We start from the raw sequence: 17059 nt of genomic DNA on the forward strand, positions 1-17059 counted from the left end.
ATTGCATGATGTGCTCCTTGCATGCCCTATCATTGTAGACCATGCTGCTCTTTAGCCACTGTTGACACCATTGATCATGCTGTTTTGTACACGCCTTACCTAAATCAATACATGTTGCTTCTCTGACTGCCACTGGTGCCATAGCCCTTGTTGTTACAAACGCCTCACAGCTATTCCAACTATCATGGTCTTCTTGGCCACTTTGACACTCTACTTCTCGCTGTTACCTCTTACCATCAGTAGTTCTTCCCGGCTGCCCATTGGTCGCAACTGGGACCTCAAATCTTTGATTTAATGGGTCTCCATTAACCGAATTCAGGCCATAACTGCCCACCCAAACTAGGCTCCAGCGATTCCACACGTCCGCACGGCACCTCCGCTAGATTCTACCCATCAGAATATTGCACTCCATGCAGGTCCGCCATCTCTCACACCCACGACCGGGCCCAGTAGAAACAGACCACTTAACCTATTAACTCTAGTTCCCCGCACATTCACCAATGCCTTACCTTAATCAATACAGGCACCCCATCATGCCCAGTCTACTTCCTTGCACAGAAGGCTCCTTTACCCAGCTGGGTAACGGCCTTGCACATCTCTGGTGCTTACACCACCATCATCTACTCTGTCCTACACCCTTCCTTCCAAAAACACCACCCTTCCCTCCACCTTCTACCCTCTCCCAGCACACTAATACCATCTCTGTCATACCGAGAGGGGAAACAGAGCCGAAACTCCCAGCTAGCCCTCCTGGAGACACGCCCGCCACCAGACCCACAAGCCTACTAAGGACCACCGCTCCTTGTCGTGACTCGATACGTCGCAAATGTTACCACTCAAGATCGCCAGCCACCCCCTTCACCACCACTCGCCCAAGTCTAGGAACCACAAGATTAATGAGACTATCCTCTTGCACTCACCCACTCCATCCCCGTCCTTATACACTCCGCCGACCTCCCCTCACCCTCTCCTCTACATTGAAGCATGTAAAGCGCCATTAACAACCCAAAGCACACTCCTCAGATATTACACTCCCCCATGTCTCCTCCCCGCCACTGCTAGAATCCAACTCTAGCCTCAAAGGGGCTGTACTTAATGTACGATCACCAGGTTCCCACACCACTGACACACATGATTTACTATTGGACCAATAGCTAGACTTCCTATTGGTTACAGAAACATGGTTCCACCAAGCATCAGGCCCCTTACTTTCTCTGGCGATCCCACATGACTACACCATCCACAGGGCTGACTGCACAGACAACATAGGAGGTGGAGTTGCCATCATAGCCAAATCTACACTGCAGCTTAGATCCTGCCCACTAGACATGGTGACAGGTTACAAACTTCTCCTCCTAAAACTCACAACAGACCATAAAACCACCATTAACATCCTCATTGTCCACAGTCAACCGAATAATGCTAAACACCCTGAACTAGACATTCCACTTCTCATCACACCCATCCTTAAGCCTAACACCAAGTTTATTATCCTAGGCAACCTCAACCTTGGATATAATGACATATCCGATCACAAAGCCACTGCATTTACTATGGCCCTCAAGGAAATGCATTTTACGCAGATTGTAAACACCCCCACCCACTCCAAAGGCAGAATTTGAGACTGGATTCTATCACTCAATGTAGTCTTATCGCTTGAATCAATCACTGAAATCATTTGGTCAGACCACCACCTAATATACTTTGATGTACTGACCACAAAAAAACAGTTGCTCTTCAACACACTCCCCTCCCCATCTCGGTAAAAAACACCCGCAAGTTGACATCAGAAAATCTCGTCACCATCCTGGCTGATACAATTGAGGCCCACCCACCAATGGACACTAACCCAGATGGCATTTCCACTACTTACCACTCATGCTTGAAATCCACCATTGCTGAAGTAGCCTTACTCACTACCAAAATACCGTGAATTGCCAAACAATCCAATTTTTGGTTTGATGAAGAGCTCATTGCACTGCGGCGCACCAAAAGATCACTTGAGCACCAACACAGAAAATCTCCATGACCATCTTAACCAAAGCATTTCTAGCAGCCAACAAAACCTTCAAACTAGCAGTGATAGCCCACAAAGCCAGCTCGCTGAATACTCGCATACGCAACGCCTCCTCCAATACCAAAGAACTGTTTGCCATTCTTAGAGATCTGCAAACCCCCACTCCCTCCACCACCCCGCCTCCTCCAGCAAAGCCTGGTGCATTACCATCCAGAACGCGTTCACCACAAAAATCCACACTCTTCAAGAGAAAATACTAACAAAAAGAAATCTACTGGCCAGTAAAAGTACCCCCCTCATTACCTGACGCTGACGTCAGTAACACAGCCCCCCAATTCAAATTCACCATTGTCACTATAGACCAGGTCCTTAACACTATTGCGACCCTGAAACCATCTAGTTGTAAAGGGGATAGTTTCCCTGCCAGATTAGTCAAACTATGCGCCCCCACATTAGCACCCACCATTACCAACTTTATCAATGTCTCCTTCTCCACTAACCCAGTCCCTGCCAACATCAAAGAAGCATGGGTCACACCACTTCTCAAGAAACCCTCACTAGACCTGGACATACCCACAAACTACTGACCCATCAGCACAGTCCATTTTTTTTTTAAACATAATCAACAAAATAGCCTACACCCAAGAATATCTGGAGACTAATCACCTACTAGGAACCAGACAATCAGGTTACCGACTTAAACACAGTACAGAAACAGTCCTCAAAATCCAGATGGACTCCGTAAGAGATCCAGGCAAATTATGCATCCTCCTTCTACTTGACCTATCCGCTGACTTTCATCTGGACGATCATGACAAATTATGTACAACGCTATCAGAAAAGTTCAATTTCTCCCCTGATGCCACCCTCTGGGTCAAGTCCTTTCTCTTGGAACGCACCTCAAGAGTGGCCTTAGGCGATGAGGCTGCTGATCCCATCCCAGTACCCCTCGGTGTACCCCAAGGCGTGTGCCTTTCACCCACTCTCTACAATGCATTTACTAAACTTCTGTTTGCTGCTCTTGACGCCATGGCCGTTAGTTACACCAACTTCGCAGACGACACAAAGATCCTCATCCCTATCACAGGCAACCATGCCTAGACACCACTAACATCAACAAGATGTATGCCATCGTCCAAAACTGGATGGCCGTCAATAGCCTCTGTCTAAACGACTGAGATTCTCACTGTAAGTCCTCCACCCTGACTAAAAACCATTAATTCTGACTACTCATCCATCACCATCGACAGAGCGCCCATCCCAGTTTTCAAACAGCTCAAAACACTGGGAGTTTACCTAGACATCAATCTTACCATGACCAAACATATCAGTGCCCTCTCCTCTGCTACAGCGTACACAGCCAAACTCTTCGCTCTCAGCCGCCAATTTCTCACCCCACACAACTGTCTCACCCCAGCCCGAGCCCTCATATTCTCCTAACTCGATTACTGTAAGATTCTCCTACTAGGAACTACAAGCACCAACCTAGCCTAACTGCAACTGTTACAAAACAAAGCCCTAAGGGCAGCTGTAGGACTAAAAAGAAATGATCATATCTCCCATATCAGGAGGGGAGTGCACTGGCTACCCATCCAAGCCAGAATCCTACATAAGACACTGAGCACCACACACAAATGCGTTGCGAATGATGCACCCGCCTACCTCAAGAAATATGTCTCCCAGAAATTCTCATGTAGATCCCTTAGATCAGGCTAGAGTATTCATCTATTTGCCCCTCGATTCAAGAGTGCGAGGGCTGGGGGAGCCAGCTTCCCAGTGGCCGCCCCCAAAATCTGGAACTCCCTCCCCATGCATATCAGAAATGAGCCCTCTTTCCAACGCTTTAAGAAACTTATCAAGACCTGGCACTTCAAAAAATTCTAACCCTCAGCCACACCATTCTCTATGATGACCTCTAAGCCTCTCAATGCTTCTGTAATTTATTGTTAATAACTGGATGATACTGAACTTACCAGTACCCCTACAAGTACTGCCTTTGCTGTAAATAAACTACTGTACCAATTTCTGCTGTTTTCTGTTGAACTTGTAACCAGATAAGCATTCCTTATAACTACTGTATCAACTTCTGCTGTATGTTTTTGGACTTTGTAACCAGATGAGCATTCTTGTAAGTGACGCTGTGATACCTCCGGGTTTGGGCGTGCAACACATACCATCAATAAAATACGTCTGCAGGTCGGCTCACAGCTGGCTGGAGAGAGATGTACACATCCTCATTATCGCTAGCCCAGGTCATAGCTGCCAGACAGTTTTTTTTAACACTGGGGGAGTACACTGTTTCCACCTTAATTATTTCTGTTAGGCAACAGAAATGCAATATGAAGAAATGTGCACTGCATGCTCGTCATTTTGTCATAGCAGCCCAGTAGCGAACAACAGGGATCCTTAGGGATGTTCAGCCCAATCATTAATGCTAGTCCTGCACATACATCAGTCCAATATGACAAAACGAAGGACACGTCAGAAACATGTCCAAGTGATCAGCATCTGGGGACCTGCATTTCGGGCAGGTATGTGTGGTGTGCCAGTGAAACCTTGATAGCAGTGCAGGTGTGTAGTGAGGTCTGTCGAGTATCCTTTAGTATATTAGCCTAAATTTGGAGTTCAATGAGACATCCTTATACATGCTCTACACTGCATTTCATCATCTATGTCTGTGCCTATGCTGCCCACCCATAGCACTCCATTTCTTAACCTCTGCTTGTCTCAAGGAGTTGCGCCTGGCCTTTTGAAACCATTAGTCCTGACCCCTCTGTTAAAAAATCTTCTATACATTCTGCTGTTCTGAACAAATAAAGATCTATAGGTGGTCCTCTATGGGCATCTAAAGTCCTAGTGAAAGATTACGACCAAACATTCCCAGAATTTTGTGGATCAACAAGGGATCCTTGATTGTCTCTAGTTTGGTTTCTGATCCAGACAAGGAACAGCAACACCCCTTACTGCAGTTTGGGGCGATATCTTGATGTTTGCTGAATTTTGTTTTTTTCACTGTTAGTGTTGCTGTATCTGTCAACATCATTCAATACTGTGGATCCAAACTCCTTTTACATTGATTATCTGCTGTTGCCTGAGTTTCTGGGTCAGCACTTCAGTGGTTCCAGTGTTTCCTAATTGAAAGGGTACACTGTGTGAAGCTGGGAAATTATATCTCAAACCCAGCCTTGGTAGATTGTGGGTCCCACATGGTCCCTTGCCCCCCCCCCCCCCTCAACTGCTCTTGAATATATATGTTTGTCCCCTCATGTCTAGCCTAAGGGCAGCTGTGTTATGATTTCATTCAGACAATGATTATATACAGGCATATATGCAATTTAGTGCACAATATGAGGGTTTCTCCAGACTTGTTAATTGCATGTTCAAAATGAAAACATGGTTGAATTCAAGCGGATTGAAAATAAACACATCCGAGAGCGAGGTTAGTCTGTTGCAACCTCGGAAAATGCTCTCTTTACACAACTCCACTCCGCTACTTTCCAGATTATTTGGGCTTGATGCATCTTTTCCCACAAAAGGTGTACATTTTGGAATTATCTGGGAATTCTGATCCAGCAATACAAGCTCATATTAGTGAAGTAGTTAGAAGCTCCTTCCTTGGATTAAGACAGCCATACCGCATGCTTTCTTTCTTTTCTATTTTGTTTCCTTTATTGTTATTGGTTTAACAAACCTTTAAAGGTGATTACATTCAACGGGTCATACAATTCATATGCTACCAAGAAAATACTACCACAAATACCATCTAAAACATAATACGAAAAATAGATACAAACTGTTAAAACCATATTCTGACATTTCACAATCTATATACAATTACAATTCATCAATAAAATCACCAACTAAATTCAATGGGGATTGCTGGTCCGGTAAAACTGCCGGTATAATTGCTGATTATTCCGGCAATGGCAATTTTACTGGACCAGCAAAACACAAGTTTGCCAGTAGGGGCACTGATTTACCGCCAGCCAAGAGCTCGAGGTAAATCAAGCCCCTACCAGCAATTATATGCCGGAATCTGTGCCAGAAATTCCAGCAAATGGGGCCTCACTATAAGTAGTCCGGTCCTGTAGCTATGGTACCGGTAAGCTTGCCGGTACCGTAGTTACCGGACCGGCAAACTACGAGTTCTGCTCGCGGGTGCCTTTTCACCTGCCAGGTCGGAAAGATTACAATTAATTCTGATGTTGTTCTGTAATTAACTGAGCTTATTCACTGCTCATCCTCTTACCACCAAGTAGATACTGTCACAAAGACTATTGTGTTTTTATAATAGTTTTTAACATGTATGCACTTATATTTCAATACTGTGTTATTGTCGTGTTTTTTTACGATTAAGTTCTAAATAAAATTGATACATTTTGAGAATCATTGCACTTCGGGTCAAACTGTTGCTACATCCAACTACCTTTCTTATATGTATTGCCTAACCTCTCCCAGAAAAAGGAAGGGACATCACTATATAGTGAAATTAGGGCTTTCCCATATAATTAGAGAGACAACAATATTTCACACCAGACCCCTCAGGATTCCCTCACCCGAGTTTGGGTCTGTCTTGCAACAAAAATTGGTACTAGGCCTCTGAGGGATCCCTTCCCCAAGCTTAGGCCTGTCTTTGCAATGTTCACAAAGTTCACTCAACTTTGGTGTGGGATTTCTGCAGCCCTCCTGGGTCTGTCCCCTGTCTGGAGGCCACCCCTGTGCGTTATGTCTCTTTCTTAACCTTGATGTGGGGTCTCTGTGGTCCTCCTGGGTCTGTCCCCTGCCTGGAGGCCACCCTGTGCTTTATGTCTCTCAATGTAGTATTCACCAAATGCACAAAAACAAGTCTGTACCTGGGCTTTGTCAGAGACTTTCGGGAAAGCTGGGTTTCCTTCTTTCTCCCTGCACGACCACTCCGACTGGTTGCCCATGTGGTTTTGCTCTCCCTAATCTTGCCTCTGCACACTTCCTGGATCTTTCTTTTACCTTCTTATTGCATTAAAATGTCCAGTCTTGCCATTTTCACACTACAAGCCCCAGAATGCAACATATTCGTTTTGCTCCCACTTCACTAGCTCCCGCGGAAGCATTTTGGCGATCTTGTGAGCTTCAATCTGCTAAACTGTTCACAATGTTGCAAAGAGGTTATCCCGCTTCAGCCACACACACGCCACTGAGCCTCCCCCTCTAGCCCTGAGTAGCGTGGCGCTGGCGGGTCCTTTAATGGGATCAGACTGGTGTCAGGGTCTCACCACCTTGCCCTCAGCCACATGGGCTTCTGTAGCTCACCCAGGGAACAAGCACTGGTTTGGGCCCTGCCAGCAAACTGCAGCTGTTGGGTCAGTGTCCTGGCACTCCTTCCCACTCCAGACTCTCCAGGCTTCTCCCAGCTGCTGCTGTCTGCTGTTGCCTGCTCATCCTCCTCCTCCTCCTCCTCCTCCTCCTCGGTCCATAGAGCATCCCCAGCTTGCTCAACTAGGTGTTTCTGGCCCCACCTTCTATACCTTTCTGGCTCCTTAACAGGCTTCAGGTGTTGGTGATAATGGTCTTGTGCCTGAACTTGCCTGAACTTGCCTGTCTGCATTAGCGGGACATTGTCATAAAGGATATAGGGCTGTTGCATGTAGTTTCCTATGGGTAATCTTCATTACTCATGGTTGTCTCTTCCTCGTCCCAGTTCTTTGCCAGTCAAAGGGGAAATAGGAAATTTGGGAGTTTTAGTGTTCCATAGGGGTTATGAGTAAATTCAGTAAATTACTGTCAGGAAAGGGGGGATAAATATGTTGTTGTGGGCAAATGGGTTTCTTTATCCTTTGTCTATTTTCAGTGTTAGGTGTGAGGATTGGTAGGGGTCTGTTAAGATAGGTGGATGATGTTTTGCATCTTTTCCGTAAGGGAAAGTGCTGGGGTAGGATGGGACTTGGATGGCAATCTCCCATGAAGACTGAGGGTATGTCGGATAGGTGGGTATCTAAAAGGGAGAAATACCATGTCTCGCACTCTGGCATTCCTCCCGCATTCTCCAAGGACCCCCTGCCCAAGTGATCCTCCCTCGCTTGTCCGGCACCAGGGATGGAGTTCAAGAGCGATGGCCCTTACCCAGCCACCAGAACAAAGGGTCCCCGGGGATTACTTGTGAGAACACCCTCAGATTTCTCACAGTAGAGAGAGGAGGGGAGTAATCAGAGAGGGAAGGATATTAGAGAGGGGAGAGGAGAATGGAGAGAAGATTGGAGAGCAGAGGGGGGAGGGAGGCAGAGGGATGAGTAGGGAAGAGAGAAGACCAGAGGGTGAGACAGTAGGACAGAGACAGTGTCAATTTGAGTAGTGAGAGATTGTGGGATCATCAAAGGGACAGATGGAGGGAGGAAATCAGGAGCGTGAGGCATAGAAGAGAGAGGTGTAGTTGAAAGATGTGAAGGATCAGGAAAGAAACATCAGGGACAGGAACACAAGAGCGTGGAAGAGCCAAGTGCTCGGCAATGGGTGGTTGAAAAGGCATCAGACCATCTTGAAGCTCCTCCTGGACTGAGTTAGGAGAGGATTTCCACTAGAAATCTCAGTAAAGGAGTGCGATAGGGAAGGCTAAAGTCATTGCGGCATCACTCTAGTCTGAATATAGACAAAAGATGTTACCAATGTCTAGTTACACCCCAGGGAACAGGGACGCCTTGTCTAAGGAGGTGGGAAGCCCACATGAGGCAAGGAAGGGACAGCCATTAGAGAGCCATATCTTATTTGCATATTATTCAGTTTCAACCTCACAAGAATTCTGCCTAATTAAAACCCTAGAACCATCTTCTGGAGTCTGGATATTCTTTTGGTCATCTATGACAATTGTTTCGGAGAAAATCTACTCTCATAATTGGCAGAAAATAAAATGTACCCAATGCTCCGATATCAAACATATTAACCTTCCCCAATGTAGTGTTAAGCACTGGACTGGTGGTGGGTATGGCCGTTAATTGCGTACTAGCCCAAGCCAAGGGAAAGGAGGGCCCCCATAAGGGATTAGGGACATTACTGCCGAAACCTGCCCCCCATACCCCCAACATGTAGCTTAATGCTTTTAGCATTAGGGACTCCCTCCTAGGGGGTTAATATGTATATTTTCTAAAGGAAAATTGGTGTGTGCCACTAGTGCAAGCTCGATTGCCATTAAGCAAGAAAAAAATGCCACCTAGCAGTGTAGAAAAGGGCATGAGTTCCCTTTCAATACTGTTAGCAGCTGTCACAGGAAGTCAGAGCGGTTGTTGAGGGACCGAGCAGAGGGCAACAGTGTGGTGATGAAGGCAGGGTGCGGGAGTTAGGAGACCAGATCTGTGGAGAGGAGGGAGGGGGGCACAGTCATGTGAGAGCGAGCTAGGGAAAATTGCACAGCAGGGAGATGCTCCAGGACCCACAGTGGAATGCAGGCTTGTATAGGCGAATCAAGCCTCCATTCCAACCAATGGAATTGCGAAACACCTCTCCCCAGGGTGCTAATGAGGGTGAAATGCATTTATGGGTCATTGTTGCATCCTTGAGCGCTGTCAGTCCTGGGTTGATAAAGTTATATATAAAACAGCATTGCCATATAAGACAATGGTAGTTTGCAGGGAGTAAGAAAACAAGCTTTTCAACTAATGTGCATGCACAAGATGCATTGCTGTGCATAGCTGGTTGTGTGCCTCTGATATCGAAGTGAACTTCCAGTGATGGCTACTTTGTAGCTCTGTGTTGTGTGTGTCTTCTTAGCTGATTATTGTACTTATATTACCTTGAACAATTGTCCTGCTAGTTTCAACATGAAAATGTCGCTTTTACTTGTCCCAGCTGATCGCATATAGTCATTCCTGTTTCTACATTTGCCCAGAAAATGTTCATACCAGTTCCAAAATTGGCATGCCAATTTAAGCATTGCTATGCCGCTTTCACAACGACCCAGTAAATCAGATACACTCATGCCGGTTTCTTCATTGCACACTGAAAATGCCCACGTTAGCCTCAGATTGGCAGGCCAATTTCAACATGCCAGTTTCGCATTGCCCCAATTAAGGACACGTTTTCATACCAGTTTAATTATTGACACAGGAAATTCTCATGATCGTTTCACATCCACCCCACGAAAATTGGCATGCTAGTTTCGGCATTGCCATCCCAGTGCTACTTTTGCCTGGTTAAGTAAGATGCCATGCCAATTTACATTGTTGCACTTAATCACATATGTTCAGGACATTTCTACATTGCCTCCAACCACCACATACCCAGAAGCCATCTTCAGGCCAGCTTACCCCCAACTACCAGTCAGGTAGTGCCAGAATGCCCAGTTTATGGCCACAGCATTGGCACCTATAGCACGCTCAGGAGGAAATCCTCAATCACCTTTGAGCTCTATGTGCTATACCAGGTAAATATGTATTTTGCATATTGGTTTGATCTCTTCCGGTTCACCCACGAATGACAGGCAAATACTGTGCTGGACTGCTTTTATGGGTGTGGGAAGATTCTGAATGTTACCCCCAATAGGCTCACAGTTTGCACAATTCCAGTAAATCACCAGTTTGACAATCGCAGAATACTCCCAGTTTGACACCCACCATGCTCAAGTTGATAACTACACTACATTTACTGTATAAACCATCCCAATGCACTCTGTGATGGCCAGGAGATCAACAGGTGACATAAAACCAATTCTCTCTTCACTAGTTCGTTTTACTTTGAGTATCACAGTGTTTATAGTTTTGGAGTAAAACACGTGGTTCAGGGCTTACCTGTGTAGAATAAACTAAAAAGAGATGTTACTAACACAAAAATTATTCGGGTGAGGAGCAAACTAACAAGTGGTAAAGCTTCTACTTCATTGTCCACTTCCTTTCGGACCATATTCCAGAGCTTTCACCTCTCTTTCTAGGTCAATGCCCTTGGCCTGAGTGATTGAAATAGCCACTCACAGTCTCTGGGAATTTATAGTTCTCCTAAACACTTCTTTCTGGATCCAGATCTTTCTTTGCAGGCACAGGATGAGGATTCAGGAGGAGTGTGAATTGGTTCTCCTGGCCTCTTTTACTAGGCACTGCCATCACAACACCCTTGTATAACCAGGTGGTGGTCAGGCGTGAGACTATTCAGAAGCAGTTGGACCAAAGGATACTTTCACTTTCCCGTCCTTAGAATGCTTTAGGTGGCCCCTCTGAATCTTAGGTCTGTAAGATTTCCCAAAGCTTTCCCAAAGCTTCTATCCTGACCGATGGAATACTCAAGGCAGTAATGTTTTGTGAACATGTGAATAGTAGACCACGTTGCTGCCTCACAAATATTTTTGATCGGTACACCCCTTAGCAGGGCTGTAGAGATAACCATGCCCCTGGTGGAATGGGCCCTTAATCCTTCCGGAGGATCCTTGCCCGCCAGTCTGCAGCATTCCAAAATTGCCAGAATGATCCACCTGGATAAGGTCTGTTTTGTAACAGCCTGACCCAGTTTGTGACTTGTATAGCCTATAAAAAGCTGCTTGTCGATACAAAGTTTTCTCTGAGTGGATCCAATTATGTCATCTCTCCTCTTCCTTGCCAGGATGAGGTGGAGGATTGAATGTGGGTAAAACAATTTTCTGCCCTACATGAAAATCAGAAATGATTTTGGGTAAAAACAAAGGTTTAACCCACAGAACAACACTATCTTTATGGAAGATAGTAAAGGATGGCTTGGATGACAGTGTCTGCAATTCACTCACTCTACGATCTGAAGTTAATGCTACCAAGAGAATGGTTTTAAATGTTAACAACCTTAATGGGCATGAATGTAAAGGCTGAAAGGGTGCACACATTACATATTTTAGTACCAGATTAAGGTCCCAAACTGGAACCTGAAAAGGAGATGGGCGGGGAACACATTGGTGAGCCCCTTTAGAAATTATGTCACCAGTGGAATTTTGAAATATAAACATTCTTCTGATGAGCGCTTAAAGATGGATAGCGCTTACAAATATCCCTTAATAGTTCCAACCTGGAGCCCCCGATTGGCTATGGATAGTTTAAAGGATAATACCTCCGGTGTTTTGCACAGAAAAGGGTCTACATGCTTGTCTTTGCACCAGTTGCAGAATTTGTTCCAACGGCAACGGTACAAGGACTTTGCTGCTGCCCTCCTGGCCGAAAGCAAAATCTCTATAACGTTATTCGGGAGGCCCCAGTCCTTGCATCTGAAAGGAAGCGCCCCCAATTCAGCACGATCCTCCCCGCAATGAGAGACAATAAGGGACTCTCCCGTAGTGGGAATAAGACCAAGACAGAGTGCGGGTGAGCGTAAGTGGGAGTTTATCCAAGGATAAGGCATGCAAAGAACTCTGCAACCTACGAGAGCGCTCTGCCTGACAATAGCAAAGACAGGCGTATTTCTAATACAAAAAACGTCATCAACACCTAAACACTATAGGGGGCACAAGTCAATTGGGATTGGGTGGTGTCGACTAACTATAAGTGTTGCTGGCGCGGGGTTGGTCTTGGCGGGACGACGTCACTGGTCAGCCTCGTGGGTTGGGTTGGGCCTGGCAGGCCGGCTTGAGGTCATCCATGCGGTGTTGATGTGCTGGGGCAGCCTGTGACAATAACGAATACCTTTCCTGTCTCATTTGCCCTAGGCCATGCACACTACAGTTATTCAGAAAATGACATTTACGTTCATTAATAAATCGCTTCACTAGCTTATCTTATAAAATAAACACAACACATGAGGAATGCACCTCGTGAGAGGTCTGGTGGTTGTTGGTTGGGGTGAGATTTACCTGAGTCTTATTGACCGGTATTTTAGGTCACGGGACGGGGCTCTGGGACCTGGGCCGAGTGATACATGTCTGTCTGCTGCGTTAGAAGTTATTATATAGATGGGTCTCTGTGTCTTGTCCCAATGATGGGGGTCGTCCTTACACGGGGTCAGGATTCTTGGGGGGGTTCGTGGGGATTTATGAGAGGGTGCTGGTAGATCAGTGGGTTCATCCGTGGGTTTATTACCGTGCTGTAAATAACACAGGTGGCGGGCTGTGGCCTTGGTTGCGGCGCCGGGGCCTCTGACTCTCTGAAGTAACGCCAGCTTGGTTGGGGGAGGTGAGGGAGCGCAGCACAAGTCTTAGCTTTTTTATCTGGCAGGCTTGGTGGGGTGGGAGAGGGAATGACCTTGCATATACTCACAAAGGTATTTTCCTCGTGCGTTGCTGATCAGTGAATGCAGAAGTTTTATACTGTTCTGCCTCATTTTAACGTTATTCAGACACACATATATATATATATATATTTCATTTTCGTTACACATTTCTTTAATACAGTCGGTTCCAGTACCTTTTCATTACCTAACATTATGTTCACTACATTGTGTGCGTATTGTATGTACATTAGACGTTATACGAGGGATATCTAGGTTATGGCCTACAGAGATTGATGCTCGCCGCTTTGGGTGATTCAAAACATATATGAGTTCAAGTTTCTACATACTATTGAAAAACACTTTTACAAATAGAGGTTACACGTTTGGTCAACATCTTTCTCCGTGGTTATAGCAGCATTAGTCCAGACCTGGAGGGATATCATATAACGTTACATTTTTATGGTTCGTTCACATTTTAAACAGAGGTAGTTCATTAACACCAATACTTGAACTATTTTCTACCTTCTTCAGATAGTGATGCTTCAGCTTTTTTCCCCGTTGCCCCGGCCTTGCGGTCTGGGTCATACGGGGTGCAATATCACATTGTTACTAATATAATGTTGCCGTGTTGGCATCTCGGGTTTAGCTCATCTCCGACTTTCTCATGGGAACGCGCTCGCAGCGGATCTGCCAGGGCTGCTGAGGCGGCAGAGATGCATGAAAGGCCCTCCAAAGGTGGGGGCCTCGTTACAGTGTGCTGAACTCACACCATGTTTGCTGTGCACGATGGCGTCTAGGCCTAACTTAAGTTTCGGTAAATGCAAAGACAGGGTGCGTGTGGGCAATGTCGTCGGCGGGTGAACCCCCCTCCACCTGGGCCCGGGTGGCATGAGGGTGCTCCCACCGAGCCATGGTCCTCACCTGGGGAGGGAGCTGTAGGTGAGGAGGGCCTCGTGGCCATTCCTCCCCTACATTTCCCCCCTTTCGTTACTTAAAGTAACGAATTTCTTTAGCTCTTCTAATCTTCTACATTCTTGTTCTTCTAACACTGCACCATCCCATGCAGGGGTTCCTTTTATAGGCATCCATGCTCTGCACACCCCCCTTAAGCTCTCACCTCTCCTAGCATACTCGTCTGGTGTACATGTCAAATATATACAGTCGCCGGTCTCTTCCAGATCTACCCAGACCTCCTCATACCATTCCAGTTCTACGTCTCGTGGTTCTTTAATCGTGGTGTGCCATAGCTTATCTACTATGTACTTGTCACGGCACATAGGCACTAACTGGTACCTGGGGGTGTTGTCTGTTCCTGTCTGCACATGTACTTCTTGTGTTGCTTTAATTGTACCACCGGAGTTGCCCATTGTCACCATCATCATTGCACCGTTAGGGACTGCATTAGCACAACATCGGAGGCCCACCTGGCACAGGCAGAACATCACAAGGATGATCACCACTATTGGTATCAGGAACTTCATTGTCACTCCAAGCCATGAGGGAACCCAGGAGAAGATATTGTCGAACCACGAGCTATCCTCAGCTCCACCTTCCATTTTCATCTTCTCGCCCAGGTTATGTACTGCTTCAATAACGTGGGACAGGGACCCATTTTCTGCGTCTTCAGAAGGTACGAACGTGCAGCATGCACTTCCTATTTTTCGGCAAACACCTCCATCGATTGCTGTTAACAGGTCTAGGACATACCTGTTTTGCATGGTCATTAATCGCAGAGCTCGTAGTTCCACCTTTATTATGTTGAACCCTTCTTCAGTGTCATTGGCCAACTGGATCAGTTCCCACCGTGTGATCTGGAGCCATTTTGCATTTGCTCTTGCTTGGACACTTGATACTAGTGAAGCAAAGAATGTTTCCACGGAGCTGAACAGGCGATACTTGTCTGGGATCTGTGCCAATAAATCAGATGATGCTTGTGATATGTAGTTCGAGGCTCGCTTGTTCCTTGAGAGCTCTTCTCCTTTCCCTCCGGAGGACAGGACATAAAGGTGCGCTTGTGTAGTTGGAGACGCTGCATTCTGGTTCAAGCCTTCGTTCATCGTGTTACTTCTGTCAATATGGCTTTCAGGAATCACCATTAGTGTTGAATGCAAAGTGGCCATTGAGCAGCTACCACTCCATGATTGGGGAAGGTGCAGGTACGCCTTGTTCCCGCATACCCAGTAGGTGTCCATTAGTGCTGCTGTTCCTTTTTTCATATCTGGGATGGTGAGAGTTTTGTTACAGTTCTTGTTCGTTCCTATTGCCATTTTTCCTTCTCCCTTGAAACATAGTTTGTTTTGTATTTCACTTTGTAGCTTAAAGGGTTTTTCCATCGCTGTTACCCATGTTAATTTAGGGATGTGTTCTTTCCATATTGGCAAGCACGTTCTTTCCATCCACCGCAACTTTTCCGGTTGAACACCCTTCAGTGCTTCTGCCTTGCACAGCACTTCTTCGTCTTTCCATTTGCTTTCGGAAAACAGTGTCCCTTGTATTGCAAAGAAAGGTTCTTTAAGGCAGATCACTCCAGACGCTTGCGAATAGCACGTTTTGTTGTTCTGTACCATTCTGAAAGAGACATCGTGTGCTTGGAAAGTGTTCTTTATTCTACACAGCGTGAGATGAAGGAGACATTGGGCATCCACAATGGGCAATTCTCGTGGCAACAATACTTTAGGTGTGCCTGATGCATGGGGGATAAGTGAGCAGACATAACAGCTCTCATTGGTTGTTTGTTTAGCTGTTGTGCTCATATCTGCATACCATTTATTTGCTTGGTGAGGGTGTCGTGGGTCTTCCATTTTGTCTAACCCTAGCCCATAATACTCATCATACCCTTTTCCACCAGTCTCTCTTCTCCGCCTACTTTTCTCCCTTCTTCTGTACCTTCTCGTTATAGGAGGTGAAGAACCAGGCCCCCCTTCCTCCCTCCCACCCCCCTTTTCTAATTCTTCATATAGGGACGTGTGTTCTGTCATCATAATCACTTTTCCATCCTCATTAATAAACAAGAGATCGTTGTTTGAAATTGGGGCGGGAGGGATCGTGTGGTTGTTGTATGTTCCAGGTTGGGACATTGTGTCATTATCTACATTTTTGGTTCTCCATTGTGAGAGGACAGCAGTGGGTGGTGTAGTATAGTATCCCCACACAAAGTGTGATCCATCCCAGATCAAGAAATCACCTTCTTTGATACCTACAGTCGGAATTGTTTTCGTTCCAGGAGCAAGGGTGGTGTTGTTCCCCCCTCCCCCCTCGTTCATCTCGGTAGAGATGAACGCTATAATCCAGTGTAACACCAGACAAAACATTGAGATGAAGAACACGATAGCACACATTGATAAACCACATTCAAATGAATATGTTAATCTAGCCACTAACATTTCTCTAAATCTAACATATCTATTAGTTGCAGGCTGCCCATTCGATGCCATGATAAATCCTGTTTGAGACACAAAAGTTCATTAAATACAAACATGTAAGCATTTCCACATTGTAACGTTTCGGTGATAAAATATAGGGTTGGGTGAGGAAGGGGGTTTGTTGACAGACAAGGTAGCTTTCAGTCAATATTATTCGTAACTTACTATATATATATATAAATAATAAAAAAAAACATGACATTTTTAAAAACAACAATAATAAAAAACATCTTAAATAGTACAGGAAGGAAAAAAAAAGAACCCCACGCAAAACTTTCAAAAATTGTAAAAAGAAAATTTACATATACATGTGTACATGTTTTAGTCCAGGACATTTGTTGCGCGCTAATTGTGTTCACTGTTCATCTCATGAAGCACACAAAATTCAAATCATTCATTCCGCACAACTTCATCGTCCGCTGTTGCCTGTGCCTCATCCTGCACCTCACTCTCCGCAGCGCTGTAAGCTTTACGTACATCTGTCAAATGCACCCAATAT

The 17059-nt window shown here is 45.6% G+C and overlaps 1 protein-coding gene across 2 annotated transcripts in view; it reads right to left on the reverse strand.

Moving 5' to 3' along the window:
• Nucleotides 1–17059, reverse strand: part of GCK (glucokinase) — a 406174-nt gene that overhangs the window by 346792 nt on the left and 42323 nt on the right. Inside the window, exon 2 of one of the 2 annotated variants that reach the window (XM_069618956.1) lies at nt 12299–16580. The exons of the other annotated variant lie outside the window; for it this stretch is intronic. Coding sequence (XP_069475057.1) covers nt 14107–16580 — 2474 coding nt within the window. The 3' untranslated portion in view covers nt 12299–14106. Of the gene's footprint in view, nt 1–12298; nt 16581–17059 lie in introns of those variants that run through there. 2 annotated transcript variants of the gene reach the window in all.

The sequence above is a fragment of the Ambystoma mexicanum genome, chromosome 10 (genome assembly GCF_040938575.1).
Source record: "Ambystoma mexicanum isolate Mex_15411 chromosome 10, UKY_AmexF1_1, whole genome shotgun sequence".
Lineage (NCBI taxonomy): Eukaryota > Metazoa > Chordata > Amphibia > Caudata > Ambystomatidae > Ambystoma > Ambystoma mexicanum.